Source organism: Lissotriton helveticus, chromosome 12, assembly GCF_964261635.1.
Source record: "Lissotriton helveticus chromosome 12, aLisHel1.1, whole genome shotgun sequence".
In the NCBI taxonomy this organism is placed as follows: Eukaryota; Metazoa; Chordata; class Amphibia; order Caudata; family Salamandridae; genus Lissotriton; species Lissotriton helveticus.
Genome location: NC_136073.1, coordinates 184853531 through 184874889, shown reverse-complemented (window position 1 = coordinate 184874889; position 21359 = coordinate 184853531). Strand labels below are relative to the sequence as shown.

Sequence of the window (21359 nt, the reverse complement as noted above, 5' to 3'; positions counted from 1 at the left end):
CATGTCGACTTCGCATTTAAAACTCATTGCCAAGCCTGAAACTCCCCTTTTATTACACATGTCACCTCTTTGGAAGGTCCTGAATAGCCCATAGTAAAGGGAGCTGTTTAACTAAAAAGTAGGACATGTACTTTTATGTTTTGCATGTCCAGCTAGTAAGAAATACCTACATTATTTTTCCACTACTGTGAGGCCTTACTTTCTCTAGGTTCCCATTGGGAATTTCTTATTACACTTTAAAACTGTAATTCCTGATTGATAAGGAGTAGCTTCATCATGTTTAATGTTATTGAAATGGTAGTGATAAATTCTCTCTGCTGGCAAAGTTGGCTTTAACATTATTATTTTAGAAATGACACTTTTAGAAAGATGCCAATTCTCTGCTCTTAAAGCTCTTAAAGCTCTATGTGCCTGCACCCTGTCTCAAAGACACGTCCGATGTGGGTGACACCTTGGCTTTGTGCATTCCCTCTAGACAGCCACACACAAAGGAAGGAAGGTCTGACTGAATGCCTATCTGCATCCTGATGGCTCATCCTTGGTTGGACGGGTGGGAGGAGCTGACACAACTAAATAGACAGTGTCCTGTCCCCACGCAAAGGGTTGATGACCCCCCTGTAGTGAGCCTGGAGCTAGGGCTGGGCACTTCAAAGCCCATTTTTTAAATTAACCTCCACTTCAAAGGTACTGTGTCTCTGACTCAAACCAAATCAGACACTTCAGGACCTGTAAAAAACTCACTCAGGAAGAAGGACCATTGTGCTGCTACAAGTACTGCCACTCTGCTGGACTTCTGCTCTGGAAACACTGCTCTTCTGCTGTGCTGCCATATGCCTGCTACCCTCTGCCATGCTGAGGAAATAACTGGCTACTTGATTGAACCCAAGGTGTGGGAACAGGCCTTGCAAATTGCTCTCATAATTAGTGCATCGCCTCAAGAAATGCTGCTTCGGAACCACTGCTACAGTAACAGAAAATCGACAAAACTCATGACAGCGTGGAAAAACCCAGGACATTGGCTTCTGAATCGATGCATCTCAGTTTTAGCAGTTTGTCTTCAGAACCAGCGCATCACTATTGTTACATGGAGAAAATCGACGCATCACTGTGACTGCAAGGATTGACACCGACTTCACTCGGCTGCCCCCCATCATGCTGTTGCGACCAGGATCAAGGTACTTTGTTCAGTGGACCTTGAGTGGCTCCTGTATCTGGCCCACACTCCATCGCAGTCTGCCTGAGCTCTTGACTTTGCCCTCGTCCAGCGCAATCAGATAACCCCCATAGTCACTTACTGCTTCTAAGCACTATTTTTACTTATAATCTCATATAAAATTATAAAACATAAACTCTTGATTTCTGCTTATTGGATTTTTGTCATTTTGGCCTTGCTTTATTTATAACATCATAATCTATTGGTCTAATTGAGTGTGGAGTCTGTTTGTGGTGTTTCTACTCTGTTACTCTATGAAGTGTTGCACAAATTCTTTAAACATTGTATCTTAAGTTAAGCCAGTCTGCTCAGTGCCAAGCTACCAGAGTGTGAGCACAGGTTAATTTAAAGTGTATATTTGTCTTACCCTGACTAGGATTGTGGTTCCTGCATGGACAGGGGGCATATCGCTGCCAACCAGAAACCCAGTTTCTAACTGTTACAATTCACTGCATTTAGATTATTGAAAATTTAAACCAAATCTACACACTGTCCTTGCTCCAACTGATGTTGCATCTCTAGACATCAATACACCACAAGGATCAATCAATCAACCAGATATTTGTAGAGCGTGATAATCACCTCGAGGGGTATCGAGGTGTTTCCTCAAGCTGCGGCTACTCAAACAGCCAGGTCTTGAGTCTACTCCTGAAGTCAGCGAGAAAGGTAAATATTTGGAGTTGGATGGGATCGTTATTCCAGGCTTTGGCTGCGAAGTGGGAGAAGGTGCATCCTTAGGTTGGGGTACAAAGGATGTGGGGGATGGTGGAAAGGGCCAGGGCAGTAGCCACAGGTGTCTAGTGGGCTGATGGAAGGTCCCATTTTATGGAGAGATTTGTATGTGTGTGTGAGCAGCTTGAAATTGCATATTTTCTTGATGGGGAGCCAGTGCAAGCTATAGAGGTGGGGGTGACGTGGGCTCATCTGGACAGGTCCAGGATCATTGTGGCTGTGGCGTAAAGGGCGTTTCTGTAATCAAGTCACCTGGTAATGAGGGCTTGAGTGGCAGTTCTTCCGGTGTCGGTTGGGATCCATCTGAAGACTTTCTGGAGCCTTCTGAGGGTGGTGAAACAGGTGCGGGCATCCAAATTGACCTGAAGTACCTTGGAAAGTTCACTGTCCAGGATAATTCCGAGGATGGTCTTATGGCACTATTTGAAGCTGTTTATGCACAGACAATTAAAATCCATAGACTAAAGTACTTTCCAATTTGGCAAGCCATATCGTTAAATCCAACTTTTTCACTTTGAATGGTAAAATAATATGCAGATACAATGGACTTTTATGGCTCCATCATATGCACATATCTTCACGGGTAACTAGATGACCAGATACTTGCTACTTCTAGCATAAAACCACTAGTATTACTAAGATACATTGATATTATAATTCTAGTACAAAATGCGCATACGGCAAGTAGAACATTTGAAGAAATGTAAAGCTCATACCACAGGTAACTGTCCTACCATCAATTTAACTAGCAGAAATACTAAACACAAGGTTCATCTTTCTTTTCTTGATGTGTTACCATTTACAACCAGAAAACTATAGCTGAGCTATAAAATAAGCCTACAGATGCCTATTCAGCCATTACACGGAGTACACTTTAAATACGAATGAGCATCTGTAGGACTATTTTAAAGCTCAGTCTGTAGGTGCTAAATTGGACCTGTGGCATACAAGGATAAATGTATGTGAGCATATGGTAGGGAGAGCTGCTTTTGCCAAATAGAAAAGGCCTGTTTGTTAGCATTTAAGTTACACTCTTTAATCCGACAGGGCAGGATATTCATATGTAACAATAGAGCACTCTACATATTGGGGTTAGTGTGCTCTCAGTAAAATGAAACCAAAAGTTATTTCCTTCTGTAGTCCTGGCTTGACTTTCTCTGATAGGCCTAGTTGAGATTAACATCATTATTTTCAACCTCCGTTTAGGAAAGAGCTAGAAAAATGCTTTAAAATTATTTCATGTTTAGCTTTTAAAATCTTAATTAATATAGAAATTAGATTATTGATAATTTAAGCAGAAAGTAAGAGTATAAAAATGGTCCTTAGGCAGGCTGAGTTTGAACTGGCTTAAACTAGTTATGCCATTCATCGAATCTCCTGAGCTGGTATGCACATTCTTGCATAGGAGAATTAACTAGGAGAGGGTGTAACTCATGCATTTACCTCAAAACTCCACCAGATTCCGCAGAGTTCTGCGAGCCTGGGAAATTCTAATGAGTTGCACTGCTGGTGTTGGTTTTTAGCACCAAGAGCTTACTCCGCTGTAAAATCAGCATTAATGGCATCACACAGCACACCAGAGGGTGCTGTTTCTCTCTACAACTCAGGTAGATTTTCTACTAGAGGGGCAGCGTTCGCAATGCAGCAACTTTCTCAAGGCGAGTGGTTGTGACATGTCACGGCCACCTGTGTCGAGAAATCTCATCAGGCGGCAGTGTAGTGCTAATTTTTTTGTGCTCACCAGCTTAACGTTGGCAAGCCGCACATGAGAAAAATTCTGAAATACAGCAGTTGGTAAAGGTTTTTCTGAACTCCACAGTCCAAGCAAATTCTGCAGGTGGAGCAAAGTTTACCACCTAAAAAGTGATTTACCTCTTTGCCCAGGAAAGGCCAATGGATCTTAACTGCTGACCACTTAGAAGGGATTAGTTATTTGAATGTGAAAAGGAACAATTGGCAGAACAAAGGACAACTTAGCACCTCTCTTGACTTGAAGATGCCAAGCAGGCCTTCTTCTAATAATCCCCACAACTGTTCTGACCACTTAGGTTCCAGCCACATTAGGAGTAAAAACAGTTTCATATTATAAGGTTGGGAGGTGCAGAAGAAGCAGAACATAGGCCGGCTTGGATGCAGTTAGTTCCTATCATCTTGAAACAATGGGTCCTGGGTAATTTTACAGTAAGCAGAAAGGAAGTGGCTGCACATCTTTTGACACTGCTCCTGCTCCCTCTTTTAGGAGGAGGCCGTACTGTAGCTTTATTGACTACATCCTGTTGGATATGAGACTCTGGAGCCAAGTGTGTGACATGTTGGTGATAGAGCACAATGAGAGGTAACACAACCTTTTGGTATCTAAAATGAAGCAGTTGATATCCCTTGTTGTCCTCCCGGAATCTGAGAGACATGACGATCAGTTAGAAGTTACGAATAATCACCAAAATGTTAAGTGGGCGGCAGTGTGCTATTCTCCTAATGTTGACTCAGACATGTATCTAGCCCTTGCTTCTCACATGGCGATTATGTATGACAACTGGGAAATTAATACAGTGATTATGACTGAGCACAACAGAGTATTTGCAAAGTTCGGGGTTTTCTTTTCTCAGGAATTTGATATCATCAAAAACGAATCCCGTAAAGGAATGTTTACTAAATCATGTACAGCTGCAAAGACCAATTTCTTGGGAGCAATCAAAAATGGAGCTGCCCAGGAGATAAGTGAAAGTAGAGTCTTATACTGATCTACCATAAAACAAATCTAGGAAGCATGTAAAATGAAATCTAGTCTGATCTCTTGGAAGCCGCAGCCAAAAATGAAGAGAAATGTTTTTGGCATTTAGTCAGTATAGGCGGTGGGAAAGTGGGCAAACCAGCAGAGTTCTCAATACAGTCCAGCAAATTGATTGTTCATTTCTGGAACTTGTATTCCAGTACTCGTGAACCAACTAGAACCAATTCCTTCTTGGAAAATAGCAGTATATCGAAACCTATTTGACCCCAATAGTATTTTCCCACATGGAGAGTGCTCTACTAGTAGCATCTTTTAAACAAGCAAGGGCACCAGAGTCTGATTAGATCCCTATATACCTTTTAAAATCAGACAGTTCCATCTAACTCCCCAATATCAATGTTGTTTTCAATGCAGTTGTAGCTAGGGCGGCCATACCTGCCTTATGGAAGGATGCTAAGTTTGTCTCTGTTTTTAAAAAGTGGAACCCCACCATCTCTTCCAATTACTGCCTAATCAACCTTATAGACAACCTTAAAAACTTTTTCTGTAAATAGGTGCTGGAGCACCTTTTGAATTGGTGCAATGACTACCAACCCATTTTAAACCTTCAGGCTGGTTTTAGATCCAAATCAAGTACAATTGATCAGGTCTCCAGCTTTCTCTTGGTTAAGTGGAAGATCGTGGACATAGGAGAGGGGAAATCTTTTTGTGGTATTTATTGACCTTTGAGCTCATGTAATCTGTTCTCCAGAAAGAAACTGTGGGAAGTTCTGCAAGGGATGGGGATTCCTCTCCATCTGTTGCGTATAATTCTGCTTCTTCATGAGGGGAACTTTGAAAGTGTTCGGTGTGGCACAAGAGGGGAATTGACTGAAGCTATTCCCACTGATCAGGATGTGCATCACGGTTGCGCCTTTTCTTCTTTTTATTAATAACTGTGTCAAATACTTGTTTAATTGTGTCAATGACTGCACTACCCATGCAGGACAGAATATTCGGGCGCTTTTCTTTGCGGACAACATCCTTCTATTAGCTAAAACCAAGAGGGGTCATCAAAATTTGATTGGTAGTTTTAGTCTCTTCTGTCCTTACCATGGCCTCGAAATTAACAGCTCCAAAACTAAGTTAGCGCCTACTCTAGGGAAAAAAGGGGAGGGGTGACATCAGTATAGGAAAGGAGGCACTGGAATTCATTTGGAGAAATCAGGCTCCTGGGACCCACAGATCTTCAAAAGCTCATCTACAATTAAACACAGAGCAGGGACTATATGCAGATTTGCTAAAAGGGCCTGTTGTTTTCCACTTTTCAGCACTATGGAAATTTAGAAGAAACAAGCCAGGAGTGCAGCTCTCTATGGAGCCGAGCTATGGGGTCATTGCAATATGCATAACACTAAAAAAATGGGAGTGGGGTCCAAGAGAAACTATTTTGAGACCTGCAACAAAAAAATCCCCTATAAAGTACAGTTTCAACACAAACAGTTTTAACATCACTTCCTCACTTTTTGTTATATCTTTTTTGTGCTGCATTCTCATCACTTCTCTCCCAGCATCTCTCATCTGTGGGATTTAGTATATTCTTGATAGTGTAGGAATACCAAAAACATCCCTGAGCTCCTTCTTTTCAGATAAGAAGTTATAGCCCTTATTGGGACTAGGTTTTCCCACTAAGAGGAGATACCCAGATGATGAAGCATGCCACCTCTGGTGGGTGCGGGCATTCATCCTGAAAGGGATCTCTCCCACAAGGAGATCGTGTGAGATTCAAGTCTGTCATTCTACATGCTTACGTTTGCAAGTTTAAACTCAAGGATTTGTTTGTGTTGTCATTGCAATAAGGACATGTTGAGTGTCACTGAAAATAATGTAATTAGAGCCCTTACATGATTAGGGAGGGGCATGCCTTTAGTGGTGCTTCGATTGGATTTGGGCATTAATGCAATTGCATAATTGGCAGCACATAGACCATTATTATACTGGGTGTGCATTTGGGGTACCAGTGAACTACATCATTATAGAGGGTCTTGCAGATATTTTAAGATTGTAATCTGGACCAGTGATTTCACAGTGGACCTTGCACCACTGTGGGATTTCTATTGATGCTCATATTTTCCTTTCAGTTCATGGAAGAAAAGCTTGTATAGAAAACCAGGTCTGTTTGGAATGTTTCTTTCATGTTCAGTAAAATGAAGAAAAAATACCCATACCTACTAGACTCAGCCATTCCTATTGTGTTCTTCCCACATTACAGACTTTTTCTCCCACATTCCCTTATTTTATTGACAAAAAAATGGCCTCCCTTCAAATGTCCCCTCTATTGTCAAGCCCTTGCCCCATTCAAATATTCTAGGTATTGCCCGTGTTTTGTCAGCCACTCCCACCTCCCTATGGTCCTGCCTTGACCCTCACAGATGTGTTCTCCATTATCAACGAAAGAACAGAGAGCAGGCCATTGCTTGCAGAGGCATCCTTTAGTCAGAGAGTCGATCGCCATTTCCCACCTCTTTTAGGGTTATGGACAGCCGTGGTCTCTGTAGGTAACAGCGGTGGGGCTGGGTGGGGGGGATTTCGAGGGACGATGCTGAGGGAAACTTAAATAAATAATTAATTTTCCCTCTGCATCGTCCCTCGAAATACTCCCCCACCTGGCCCCACATCTTTTACCTGCACTGACCACGGCTGCCTCCTAGTTGCCTCTACCTTAAAGTTAGTCAGCCCCCGCATACCCAGGGTGGGAGGGGGGGACTGTGTGTGTGTCTGGAAGGCAGTGTATGTGAGTGAGTGTGTGTGTTTGTCTGTGAGGAGGTGTATGTGAGTGAGCGTGCGTGCATGTGTGTGTGAATGTGAGACACTCTGTGTGCAGATGCGGTCCGTGAAGGTAGTAATGGTGGGGCGGTGGGGCCAGGTGGGGAGGGGGGGGTATTTCGAGGGACAATGCCTTGGTAAAAATAATTATTTAATTGTCCCTCTGTATCGTCCCTTGAAATTTCCCCCACCCGGCCCCACCGCACCACCGCTGTTACCGGCACGGACCGCGGCTGGTTAAGGAGACCTAATTGAGGACAGTTGTGTAAGGGAATGCTAGAGCTTAACGTCACACTTAAACTCCTCCTTTGGGTCTCTGTTTCTGCTTCCACGATTTCCCTGGGTTCTGTGAGACACGGTTGGGACTGAATAAAGCAGGAAATATTTCCTATTTTCCTCATTACGTCACTGGATTGAAAAAGGCCTCATCAGGGATGAGAGTCCACAAAAGCAAATATCTTGTTTTAAAATCAAGTATTCACAGAACGGATTCTAAGAAAGCACAAGAACTAACTACGTGGTAAAGCAATAAAACGTTTATGGTACATTTTCATTCAGTTTTTTTATCAATTTTGTTTACATTTCCTGAGCACCCTTCAAAAACGTGCTGCCTGATCATAGCACCAGTCTAATCAAATACACCTGTGTATTGCTGCCTGCCCATTGACCAGCTGCCTTAACAATAGTGTGAAACGTTGTGGCACATGCTAAATTTACACATGCATGGATTACAGTTTTTATTCCCCACTAAACAATTAACCAATGCCTGCAAAAAGCTTTGTGACTCAGTCCCTGGAATTATCTATTGTATCTAAGCAAATCTAAATATTATTTATTACCAAGTTTGAAAAATTAATTTCATGAACCATAAATCTATTCAAGTGCAAGGTCTTAAATTAGACAATTTTAATTGTGTTTTAGAATTTCAATGGTTTGTTTGCTAAAGAATGGCTTTCCTTGATAATACGTTGGTATTTATTGTAATGATATTTGAAAAACAGTCAATTTCTTCGAGTTGTAGCATGTTTTTAGCAAACTTTTTTCAGCATTCATTGCACGAAAAATTGACAAGTAGGTTAATTAATTTGTGATCTTTAATTTTCACATTCAAAAATAACTTCGGTTTGGGCGCAAATAATCATTCTTTTGGAATGGTGCCATTTTAATGATATTTAAATTTTCCATGTTAGCTCAGAGATGGGGCTTAATAAAATACATAAAACGCATTACCTTATGTGCACTGTGTCTTTCTTTACCTCCGATGATCTTGACTTCTGCCATATCCTCAGCATGAGCAGTCTGTGCATGGACAAATATTGCCTCCCCAATAGTGGTTACATTCCTTAGTGCCACCAAAGAGCCATCAGCTTCCACCTTAAAATCTTGGTTTGAGACATCAAAGTTTAGATTCTCATTACCCGCGCAGTCATCAAAATGCACTGAAATTAAAAGAGAAAACACACTGATAAACATTTGATTAGAAAAACCCTTACCATATGCATCATATTCAAATATTTCAGACATACAGTTGATAAATAAGCCAAAATTCACTTCAGTACACAATTTTGCTTGATAAATAAAGCAGCGTTTAGAGAGGAGCTTGTGGTGTCTGACTTAAGATGGCAACCTTTGAAACCAGAAGGTCTTCTTGAACAAATTGTGGGATGGTACGCAAATCATTTTGCCACTTTGTGCCTCAGTGTAATTTGTTCCAAAACTGCAAAAACTGAAAAACTAGCTGATTACCCTTAGTCAATTCTACCTAAAATTATTCCATTTTGTTCATCCAGCTAACACTTAAAGGCAATTTAGCGTGTGGTGTTGTGCAACACTAGAGTCAATACTCATTTAGGTTAAACATTATTGATAATCAAAATAGGGTTTCGAGTCTCTTACATTACTTGTATAATTCTCAAAAAAACTACCAAAGTCATTTTAGAAAGATCAATAATTTTGTATGCTGAAGATCCACAGCCCAAAATTATGGAACGACTTTAGTAGCTCAAACCACTGAACAGAAGCTGAGTACCTTCAATTTAAGAAACTCCGAAAAAAGAACTATTCAGCCAGGCTTGACCTAAGTCCAGAGCTTTCATGTGCTATATGGGGGGCGGGCTGAAGAATGCAAGATCTAGGTTTCATCCTCTTCATCTGTCTGGACTAACTATTGTACACACAGTATTACCTAATGCCTTCTCTTTTCTTTTTCTGCTAACGTTGTAACAAAGCCCAGGTGAAGTGGCGCAGCACTATACTAACTGGGAAATAAATTGGATATTGAAAATGTGCTTTACAAAATCAGGTGATTCAAAAATATTAAAACCAAAAATGATGGCAGGTGAGTTCAATTCAATTTAACACATTCTATAAACAATAGCGAAGGGCACAGGATACAAGGAGAACAACGCAAAGGTTATGGATTCATTTGTTTATTTTGATATGTTTTTCAATGCAATTCATGCCGCTGTGCAAAAGAGTGGTAGGCATTCAAGGTTAAATAAGAAAATATTGGTAACAAATCATACAAAATAGGAGTTTTTTCAAGGAATATAAAACCAAGGTGATCAGTGTTCTTCATTGCCACTTCCTTTTCCCATAACATGTTTTCTTCAAAATGTTGATAAAGAGGTAAGCCTCTAATCTCAAGGAAGGAAGAAGTCCAGCAGGTATATGGTGATACGTTCTGAGTTCTATTTTTTTTTTTTTTTTTTGCTGGGGTGAATATTCCAGAAGCGGACATTCACTGAATGATTTTGCTGCAGGTTTCAGGGGTTAAAGATATTTTTCCATATATTCTAATCATTACTTATTAATGATATGTGCAATTCCATCAGCCCAGTGTAAAGTTCTGAGGACTATGGTGATATCTTTTAATTTACAACGAAGAGACTTGGTAGTATGGGAGATTTGTTTGGCTACTCTTCTAATACAGTGTTGTCATTAAAAATTCAAGGTTAGTTAGCCCACAAATAATCAAGCCTCTCCAACTTTTCTCCAAAATAATCTACTGTCTCTTTAGTTACTCCGTGTCTTGGAACTCACCCACAATGCCTCAAATCTGCAGTTGTGAGTCAAGTGCCAAAAATATAGGGCAAATCGTTCTCCTATCAACAGACAAAATTACTACTGGTTTTCTTCAAAAATATAAGCCCTACACATTCAACCATTTCACCTTGCAATCAAAATACTGTTTACTTTCTACAACCTGAATCTTAGCAGCTAAACTCCAGAGACTGAACTCAAACAAATATCAAAGCTACTGGCATCTGCCCACCATTAACACTTTTCAATCAGTGACTTAAACTTCTACTGGCTTACTTCCTTTTTTTGTCTATTGATTTGGTACCATTACTTTTTACTCATTGCTTCCTCTTCTGAATGCCTCAACCTGTGTATATCCAGCAAGGTTCTGTAAAAGTTTCCCTTCTCTTTTCTTTTAAGGTCTCCACCCTTGGAGACATCATTTCCTTATACATATTATTGTTTTAGCTCTTTGTTGAGGACATGGAGGTGTTATTTCTTCTTCAGATCAATCACCTTTCTGGGGTGCTGCTTCTTCGTCATAATATGGGTGCTGTATAGGGCAGCAACAATGACTCTCCAGAAGATCTGCTGTGTTGAGTGCTGGTTCCCAAGAACAAAATGCATGCTTAGGGAGGTGGTGGTAGTGTCCTGCAGGACTAGTGTTCATGAGTGTGATGTACTACACTATACACCCACCCAGCACAGCCGGTCAGGTGACCCTGATAATAAAAGGGGCTGGGTGCACGTGCACTGGGCCAGTTCCAGTACTATATTCACTGTGTCCATGTGCCTTATTCATCAGCATGTGGGCCCTACGCCCAGGGCCGGCGCTAGGCATGGGCAGTGTGGGCAGCCGCCCAGGGCCTCGCGCTCAGGGGGCCTCGCGCCCCCGTGAAAGGTCACACGTTCACAGCTACAGGGCCCCCTGCCTCACCTGATCGCGCCCCCGTGAAAGACACACATTCACAGCTCACTACAGGGCCCCCTGCCTCGCCTGATCGCGCCCCCGTGAAAGGCACACATTCACAGCTCACTACAGGGCCCCCTGCCTCGCCTGATCGCGCCCCCGTGAAAGGCACACATTCACAGCTCACTACAGGGCCCCCTGCCTCGCCTGATCGCGCCCCCGTGAAAGGCACACATTCACAGCTCACTACAGGGCCCCCTGCCTCACCTGATCACATCACATTGCAGGTGGGGGAAGGTGCAAACGGATTGGGGGCGGCATAACAGCTGGGCCAGCAATTATGTTGGCTCACAATGTCAGGGGTGGGGCAGCGCCTCGGATAAGTACCGGCCATTCTAGGCTCTGTTTCTGCATTTTGTTTCCAGGCAACGGAGGCCCCTTTGTTTCTTGGCAGCACCAGCCGGACACAGGTAAGAGGAGGTGGGTGAAGGGAGGAGGGAGCAGCCAGATCAACTGGCGTTAAGTCATTTGTTATCCTTGACAGCAGGCATGGCTGTAATTTCCTTTTGTACAACAGGAAGAAAGGTCTCATCTTGCAGTTTGTTTCCGCGCATGTGGAATAAATGCCTGACATATTTAACAAGTCAAGAAGGTGGCACCCTGTTTACCCAGTAGCCCCACCATAAAAACGTTTATGTTGTAGATATCAACGTTTGCATTCTGAAACGTGTGTTTTGTTTTTGTATGTGTGCCAACAAATTCTGGCAAGCAAAAAGCTTTAATTTATAGAGAAATGTCTGGTTTAAGGAGTCCATACGGGTCGGGCAAAGCGCTTACGTTTCATAGGGCGAGACTTAAACCTCTTTCTACCCCATGAATTTGAAAAAAAATGTTACTTTATTTGTGAGGGCTTCACTTCAGAATGTGGAGATGGTCTCTGAATAGTTGCCACTCCCCCCTCCCAAAGTTCATACACACTCCTGCTCGCATCTGCTCGCTGTCCCACGGTTTTCCGCAAAGCCCTCAAGTTTCCCTAGTCAATGCGTTAAGTATCCCATCCACTCCAGATTTGTGCTCGGTATTACCGATTTAATGGCAAAGCCAACAGGTCTTGCATTTTGTGACTTATTTGTTATTGCCAATGGCTTTTAACCCGGCTCTACAGTGCAGCATAGCTAAAGAATATTAATAATAAAATTCCTATGACGGCTCCGTCATTTTGAATGTAGGTGCACCATGCTTTTGCACACCTACAAAATGACTCAGGAACATTTTTTTAATACTTTTATTTTGCAATCCGAGTTGGAACAGGGAGGGCATGGGTAATGGAAGGAGGAAAGCAAACATGCGAGAGAGAGAGAGAGGAACAGCGAGATGGGGAGAGAAGCACACGGCTGAAAAGCAACAAGGGAGGAGAAGAGCACAATTGTGAGTGCATCACAAAAGGATGAGGGAGAGAAGCAATTGGGATTGAAAGAGCAACATCGAGCATGACAGGGGAAGAGAAGCACACTAGGGAGACAGCTTGAAAACACATGCATTCTTTTGGAGGGCTTGAGAAAAAAGAAGAAAGAAATTCCTTAAAAGTAGAAGTGGAAGGGTAAAAGTAAATTGCATATGTTCCAGGGGAGTGATAGACATAAGATGGGCAAGGCAAGCCATTCAAACGGAAGCAGGTAAACAAGAGTGACAGTAAAGCTGGCCAATGGAAATAAATGGGTGGGCTGCAAGTCCTTCTATGCTCCTTGTAATCTCACAATAAGTCTTTCACAACCAGAGAGGAATCGCCCTAAAATGTGGATCAGGAATAGCTGCTTATTGCAAATCAGGCAGTTCTTACAATACATCACAAGATTGAGCAAAAAAAAGCCCCAATAGTGACAAGTGCCATAACTATTGATGTTGACCTCTTAAAGGTAAAGCTAGCATGGCTATGCTATATAACTAAAAAAGGAGTGGTAAGGACTGGTTTTGTGGAAGTAGGAGACTGTAAGATACTTTGTGTAGATTGGAGAAAGGTACCGAGCATGCCTCTGGAACACATTCACCTCTGCCAAGTGTTTGTCATTGCAAGCTCTGTTTTTTTACCCTCGCCCTGCCTTTCCTGGCCCATTGTTCATTGGAAGGGCTGAAACTCACAGGATAACTAGGGAGTACAGAGTGACTAGGGAGTGCTAGGGAGTGCAGAGTGACTGCAGAGTGCTAGGGGGAGCTAGGGAGTGCTAGGGAGTGCAGAGTGTCTAGGGAGTGCAGAGTGACTAGGGAGTACTAGGGAGTGCAGAGTGACTAGGGAGTGCTAGGGAGTGCAGAGTGACTAGGGAGTGCTAGGGAGGGCAGAGTGACTGCAGAGTGACTAGGGAGTGCAGAGTGGCTAGGGAGTGCTAGGGAGTGCAGAGGGACTAGGGAGTGCTAGGGAGTGCAGAGTGCAAGGGAGTGCAGAGTGCAAGGGAGGGCTAGGGAGTGCAGAGTGACTAGGGAGTGCAGAGTGACTAGGGAGTGCTATGGAGTGCTAGGGACTGCAGAGTGACTACAGATATTAAGCTAATGGCAATGTAAATGACGATGCCACTTTTTGTCAATGTTACTGATATCCACATTAGTTAGCTTCCGTGATGCCAAATAAGATCAATAGTACTACGATGTCGCTTTCTGTGATGTCACTTCTTGTGACGCAATATGCAATTAGGGGGGCCTCGCATCTTCCCTTTCGCCCGGGGCCTCAGAAGGCCTAGGACCGGCCCTGCCTACGCCCACTACATTACAGTGGCCACATAGCTTCCTCATAGGGTAACACCACACTTGCACTTTTCCCTGGTGCTCCAGTGGAAAGCTGGGGAAAAATGAGCAGAAAAATAGTTTAATTTTATCATTTTTCTCCTCCAATTCCCTGAAAATCCATCAGGTCAGTACTTTACAGCCATATGCATCAATACACCAACTGTAAAGCAGTCAATTGGTGATATGGCCCACGAAGTGTGTTTAGACGCACAACCTTCTTGAGTATAAATATTGTGACTTAATTCAGTGTGTCGATAATCAAAAACCTATGGACTACCTACATGCAAATAGAAAATTCCAATACTGTATCTAAACACGCCACCAGCACGGTATCCTTTGAACACCGTGCTAAAAAAGAGCACCAAAGGTTGAAATAAAAACCCTCCTCTATGTTTGTCGGGCAGAAAACTGATCCTCAGTGTTAACATTGCACTCCAGCAGCCCGAGCCCCTAAGGATCGCGGAGGGTTAACAGCCCGGTCGAACTCTTTTCTCTGCCTGCTGCGGAAGCCGCTGCCTGCGGCGACGGCACACTTCATTAATTGACGGCTAGGTCACCTCGAGTCAGCGTGAAGCCTTCGCGCGCGCTGCGCACAGCGAGCAGGGAGCGTTTCCCTCAGAGCACAATGTCACCGCACAGTGCAGCGCCCGTCAAACATCCCGTGCGATGGCGCCAAACATGTATTACTTTAAAAAACGATTATTGTTCGTGTCCTTGCCGCTTCCAGCCTGCAGAGTGGGAACATGTTTCTTCATGGCTTTCCTGGGTGCTTCCAGGAACAGGTTTATCTTGCTTCCAAGTCAACAGCTGTAAACCGTCGCCTCTCCGTTACTACGCGCCCCCTCATACAATATTCCAGTCCTCACCGCGCGCTGGGTTCAGGCTCAGAGAAACATCTGGCCAAAAAGTCTCAAATTGCTCTCTGTAATCAGTCCTGACTGCACGCTCCTAGCGTCTTGACTGCGCTCTCTGAAACCCAATTTGGAATCCCTCCTGCCATTCGACTTCGCTCTCTCACTTCCAAGAGCATCTTAAGCCCCGATATGCGCCTTGTTATTGAAGTTATGGCTTTTGGAGTGGAGGTCTCCAAGGCGATGCTGTGCGCAATGCATACCAATGCGCTGGCACTTCGCCACCAGCCATTCCAATCCCCACTACGCATGCGCAAGATGCTTTTTGTTATTGTTGTTTTTTTCAAACAACAATAACACAAGTAGTGATTTGTAAAGGGTGCAGCTCTAATCAGCTCTCCACAAAATGCAGATGCTACAGGTGTGCTGTTCCCACACAAGTAAATAATCCCAGTATACACAAAAGTTTCTTTCGCAAAAGGGCAATTGGGCACCAAGCACAGTTGCAGCACTGCTTGACACTTTGGGTATATGTTAGGTACTTACGAGTACATTGGATACCAGAGGTAGATGGGGCTTGGGGCAGGTAACCGACTGGTGACACACTGACACGGAAGGCTCTCATCCTTTCCACAGTGATGGTGCACTGCAGAGAGTTACAGAGGACACTTCAAAGATAGGCATTGGTTAGAAATGGTTTATATCAGTCCTGTCTTCCCTAAACACTCTACACAGCTTGAATCAGACTTTTAGGTTATCTGAATTGCAAGCTTTGTTTTATCACAGTTAGTGTTATGATCAACTGTGATCTAGAGAGTGCCTCTTACACCTGCTCCGCGAGGCAGCTACTAAATATATAAACACACATCTCCTAAGAAGGTGCAGCTACTAGTGTGCATCCAGAGACGCCCTGATGCAGATCCAAATTGCGAACAATGTATGAACGTGTGTAATGTGGGGTTCAGAAAAAAAAAAGTGATTCAGACCGTATACACTAATCACGAAAAAGCCAGAAAAGTACAGGCTGAGGTTTCGTCCTCAACTTACTTTGCTTTCCCTTATGAACATACTCTCGAAAAAAGAAATAAAGGTACAGGCCGAGTTCTCCTCTTCCTGATTGTACTTATCTGACATGTTGCTGTTCACCAAGATTCCCAGGAGTATGTCTGCAAAGCTGTGCCAACCACAGGCTTTCAAGTGTTCTCCAGTAAAGGTCATTTGAATTTTCCTGCGGGCTCCAATTCCACTGTGCAGAGATCTCCAGAGAACTAAAACAGGAAATATTATCCCTGCACAATTGCACTTTTTTTTTTTTTACCTCAACATGGGAAATATTTTTTCCACTCTAGCCCTAGCAAATCTGGGGGAGATCCTTACCCTTTTCATCTCTTAGCATCGTGGTACCTTTATGTATGGCCTGACAATCAGGTTCTTGGCCATTGATGTGTAGATTCTTTGCAATTCTTCCGTTGTTTTCCCTTGCATTACAGCGGCTGAAGTTGAGCTTTGATTCCTTATGCATGAAGCATTGATTCTGTACTTCGACAGGGACACATGTTGCACGCACAAGCAGTCTGCTTGGACCGCGGCAACCTCTCTAGGAGGGCACATTGCTTTTTGGATTACTCATCCCCTATTTCGTCTCCAATTGTATGTCCTCCCCATCCTGGGTACCTTCCAATGACTATGCCACTCACAGAGCTGAAAGTAACACGTCTTTATTCATGTGCATGTAACCCAAATTCAACATTCTAATACGAGATTTCATTGCATTTTTCTTTCCGACACCTATGTCACAGCTCTTTGGAGACTGTTTGGAGCTAAAAGGGTTCCATCCTAAGACTAGCAAGACTACTCCAGACACCTATGCTCAACCTCACTCACTGGCAAACCCACCCCTCACTCACAAAAACAGAGCATTGAAGTCACTCGTTCTACCTCACAACCAATTCATGGACTGACCTCCCACGACACAGCCGATCCTCCCCCTCACCTCTGGAGTTCCACAAGAAGCTGGATACCTGTTTCCTTTAATAATTCCCAGGGGACACATGTCCACAAACTGGCTAAAGCGCCTGGATATCCTCATGGGTGAATAGTGCGCTATAACATAATATATCATAACATTTACAACTGAAGAGATTTTCACATTAATTGTGGCAAAATCTGCACTTATACATATATTTAGACTGTCAGAAATACTTTTGTGAATTCCTGTCAGGCATAACAAAGGTAAATATAGTCCTAATTGTATTCTTTCAAACAAATGTAACATTCTTAGTAGTATACCTGTAAAGCTGTTCTGGGAACCAAGCATCCCATTGTAGCACTTGATTCTCAGGGTAACAAAGCAGAGCAGTTCAAGGCCTACTCAGTGGAAGTGGAATGGGCTAGTAATCACCATTCACTGGCATGCAATAATAACACTGAATAAATGACCGTCCAGTCAGAGCTTTTTCTTAAGAAAAGGACACATACATTTATTATGCACACACTACTAACTACTATGCATTAATATACAAATATATACATAAGGCAGATGGAAAACACAAGAGAGGGCATTGCATAATCACATTTGACCCACTAAAGGTTCATCCAAGCACATAAGGTAAGTCTATTCGCTTGGTAAAAGATTCAAGATCAACAAACCACATGTTAAAAACATCATTTTGTATGAAAATACAATTGTGAATATTAATCAGGTATAAATGCACTTATTAATGTTAATAAAGCATATTCACTTTGTTCAGAAATCACTGTCAACATTATTATATAAAAGCATTTTAAATGAACATAACATGCCTGTGTGCTTTTTTTTAGAGAGTCTCCCCTTTTGCAAGAGTTTTTAAATTGGAGTGGAAGGTTACGCAATTCTGGCATCCCTGCCAATGCTAGGGTGCCATGTCAACTCCACCCTAGTCCCAACCCTCCTGCACAGCATACTGGGACAGTTTAGGATGGTGTCATCCAGGAGTCACTAGTCACATATCCTCCGGGGGCCTTGGGTCCCTCACTCACCGACATCACTGCAAGGGCCTTTCCCACCAAATCTTCAATTGGAAGTCCCCTCCGGTGTTGGCCCCAGAGGTCCAGAGCAACTCATTTGTTTAGTGGGCTTGGCTGGCCTATCTCTGGTACAGTGTGACTGCTGACTGATTGCTGAAGATCCTTCATCCCCACTCCCCTCCTCCTCAGGAGCTGAGTGAAGCACTGTTAATTGCTCTCTTTGTGTGGGGAGGCCGTTGTTCTTACCCTAGAGGGAAATGTGATTAACATAGCACAGCAGGGTGACAAAAGGCCAGGGCAGTTATCCTGAGCTAAGCAAGAGAAATATGACAATTCTGAATGACCCATAAATTGTACAGATGTCTTTTGGAACTTGCAGATTTGATTTGTGTGTACAGTTCTGCCCCATTTTGATATGTCACTGAACTTTATAGGCCAAAGGGAAGTGAAACTGCACCCTACAGCAGACGCCCCACCTTTGTATATAATATAATATCACTACAGACAAAATAGTAAATCACATTGACATCTCCTTATTAGTTTGACTGCTTAACCTTGGCGCGAATTCCACCGCAGTGCGGCAGTTTGATTATATGGGCGGGGCCGTGTAGGCCAACGGACGTGCGTAGCACTACAGAGGTAGTGCTCGCGGCGGCCATTGGCTGACGGGCGTAGCAAAGGGGCTACACTAACATTATAAGACCTACCCCAGGTTAATATCTAATCCAAGATAGTCCCCTCTGCACCAGGCTACCTGTGTGCAGTTACCAGGCTGCGCACAACAGTAGTTTTCCACGTGCAACCTACACGTGTGTGCACATGTATTCAAGTGCAACCAGCCAAGAGCCCCCTTACCCTTTCTGTGTTGACTCGGCCTTATCTTAAAAGGCGGACACTGCAGCCTGAATACAGTTTTAAACTTCTAATTCAAATTGGTAATCTAATTCCCTTGTCAAATCTTCAATTCCCTATTTATTTTGTATAATGTAGTCCACAGGGCAGGGTGTATTGTAATTAAAAGGTTGGACATGAGCTTTTAATTCTGTATGATGTGGCAGCGAAAAACACCTAAATCCATTTTTCAATACTATGAGTTCTACCTGCAACAAATGATAACTTTGGGTTGCCTTATTGCATTTAATAAGTGTTCCCTTTTATTGGCAGGAGGTAAGCAGTTCATGCTTGGTACCAATTAAATTGTAATGAAAAATCCTATTAATGTTAAATCGGATTGTAAATTACAATTTTGAAAATTCCACTTTTAGAAAGTTGGCATTTTCCCGCCCATACCCATTTGGTGACTGCAGTCCCTCCTGGGTCACATGGCTGGGTGTAGCTGACAGCCTTGGTGAATTCCTCTTAATCATACAAAAGGCCGATTAGGTGTACCTGAATAGGCCATCTGCTGGCAGGATATGGGGGGACAGAGCTGGGCACAGCCCCATTTGCTACTACATAGACTGTGCTCTGCTTTCACACATAAGGCTTATCACCTCTATATTGTCTCTGCAGCCAGCTTGGAGCCAGGGCAAGGAAGCCAGGAAATTAATTCATAATCAACTTCAAGAAACATCTTCCAAATTCAAAGAGACACTTCGTATGAAAATAGGGCTCTCAGACCTATTACTCAGTTAACGTATTGGACCTGCGGAAGGACTCTGAGAACTGCCTGCTGTTGTGCAATCTGTAAGACTGCTTTGCTTTTCCTGGAATGATTGTTTTGCTGCCAGCAGTCTACCTTGTACCCTCAGAGGCCATCCCTGCTGTTTGAGCCATACTTCTTCACCTGAACCCAGAACTACCGGAGTAACTCCAAGGGCTAGTTTGCTGGTCTCCTGTCCAGAGCCACAGGGACATACAAGGCTCCTATCAGCTTGAACCCACACCTGGATCCAGCTGAATGTGTCCTGAACCCCCAAGCGGTGTCCAACCAGTCTTGGAACTTTCGTTGTGGTGCTAAAGGTGCCCAGAGCGCAAAAATAAAAAATGTGGGTCATAGAATGTTTTGGGGCTTAAAAGTTCTCTGAGAACTGAGAGGAGACTGGGACAACCTGCTTGTTGATCCACCCAAGGTGCATCACCAGTCGGCCTGGCTTTGTGGCTGCCCCTGCTATGTTCTTCTCCACATTAGCACATTGTATTGAGCATTCATTCACCAAAGGGGTATCTGAGCTCCTAGAACTGTCTTTGGCTACACCTTCATGCATCGTCCCACTAGACATTCTTGACGTCTAAAAAAGAGACTAAGTCTGAATGTTGATTTTTTTCACTGCAGCTTCAACTGATGGCCCCCCCCTCCAAATGACGACGCTCTCTCCTGGGACACCGCCTGTAGCCTTGGCTGGTGAACTTTACCTTCTCAGAGCAATTTTCTTTAAAATTCTTCAAAGTGTGAAGGTAAGCACTAACTGGGCCCAATCTACTTCTTGTATCTGAACCACACTCCAGCATGGTCAGCCACATTTTTCAACTTTGACCCAGTCTCATGTGACTTGATGTCTGTGGTTGGCACTTTCATCTTTTAGGTGCTGGGTTTTACTAAAAACCTTCAAAAAGTCAAACTCCAATTCTGTCATGCATTCCGTACATGGCCCATTGTGGTTTTCCCTATGTTAGCCTAACTGTGCATGACACTAGCCATATTAGCTTTGCACACGTTACTCTATAAACATGTTTGCTTTTGTGCCACAGTGTATTTTCACACAGAAATCTGACATTGTTTTTTCATTCTGTTCTTTACTGTGATTTAGTCTGAACACTGTAGCACATTCAAACAACAACGGCCCTTGTTATTTTGTTCTGCTCAGGCACCCGCATCGATACACAAGACAGAAATGCAGCTGTTGTTTGTGAAAATGTAAACCTTGTCATATAGGTATGCACAGTAAGGTAAGAGAGTTAGAGAGAGAGAGAAAAAGATTTCTGAGAGAAGATCACAGCTGTATCTGCGATATAGAACGTTCATCTGTGTATGCTAGGGTATGGGATCCGCTACTAATCCCAGAGATCTTTGCTGTATAATCAGTTTTCCTCTGTAGAAGGGGAGGAGGGTTAAGCTAATCTGTCTTATAGTATGACAGGGCTTTTCATAATACAAAGGGAAAACAATCCTCTGTGCAAAATCACAATATTTTATTCCTTTGGAGTGGAAATGTATTTTTTCTCTTGGAAAAATGTCCTTTCCCTACACACCCAGCAATTCCGTGGGTGATATTGTCTTCTTCACATGCTGGAAAAGGAGTTATTCCAGCTCTACGTTTGAATAAATCTCCCAATATTTCCATGTTGGGAAGGGTCAGAATGGATTTTGGA

General features: G+C 43.1%; 1 protein-coding gene across 1 annotated transcript in view; it reads right to left on the bottom strand.

Annotated features, from left to right (window-relative positions):
* The window catches only part of CDH13 (cadherin 13), a 2391456-nt gene that overhangs the window by 1841845 nt on the left and 528252 nt on the right, over positions 1-21359 (bottom strand). The window contains exon 3 of the mRNA XM_078669939.1: positions 8712-8920. Within this exon, the coding sequence (XP_078526065.1) occupies positions 8712-8920 (209 nt within the window). The remainder of the gene's footprint in view (positions 1-8711; positions 8921-21359) is intronic.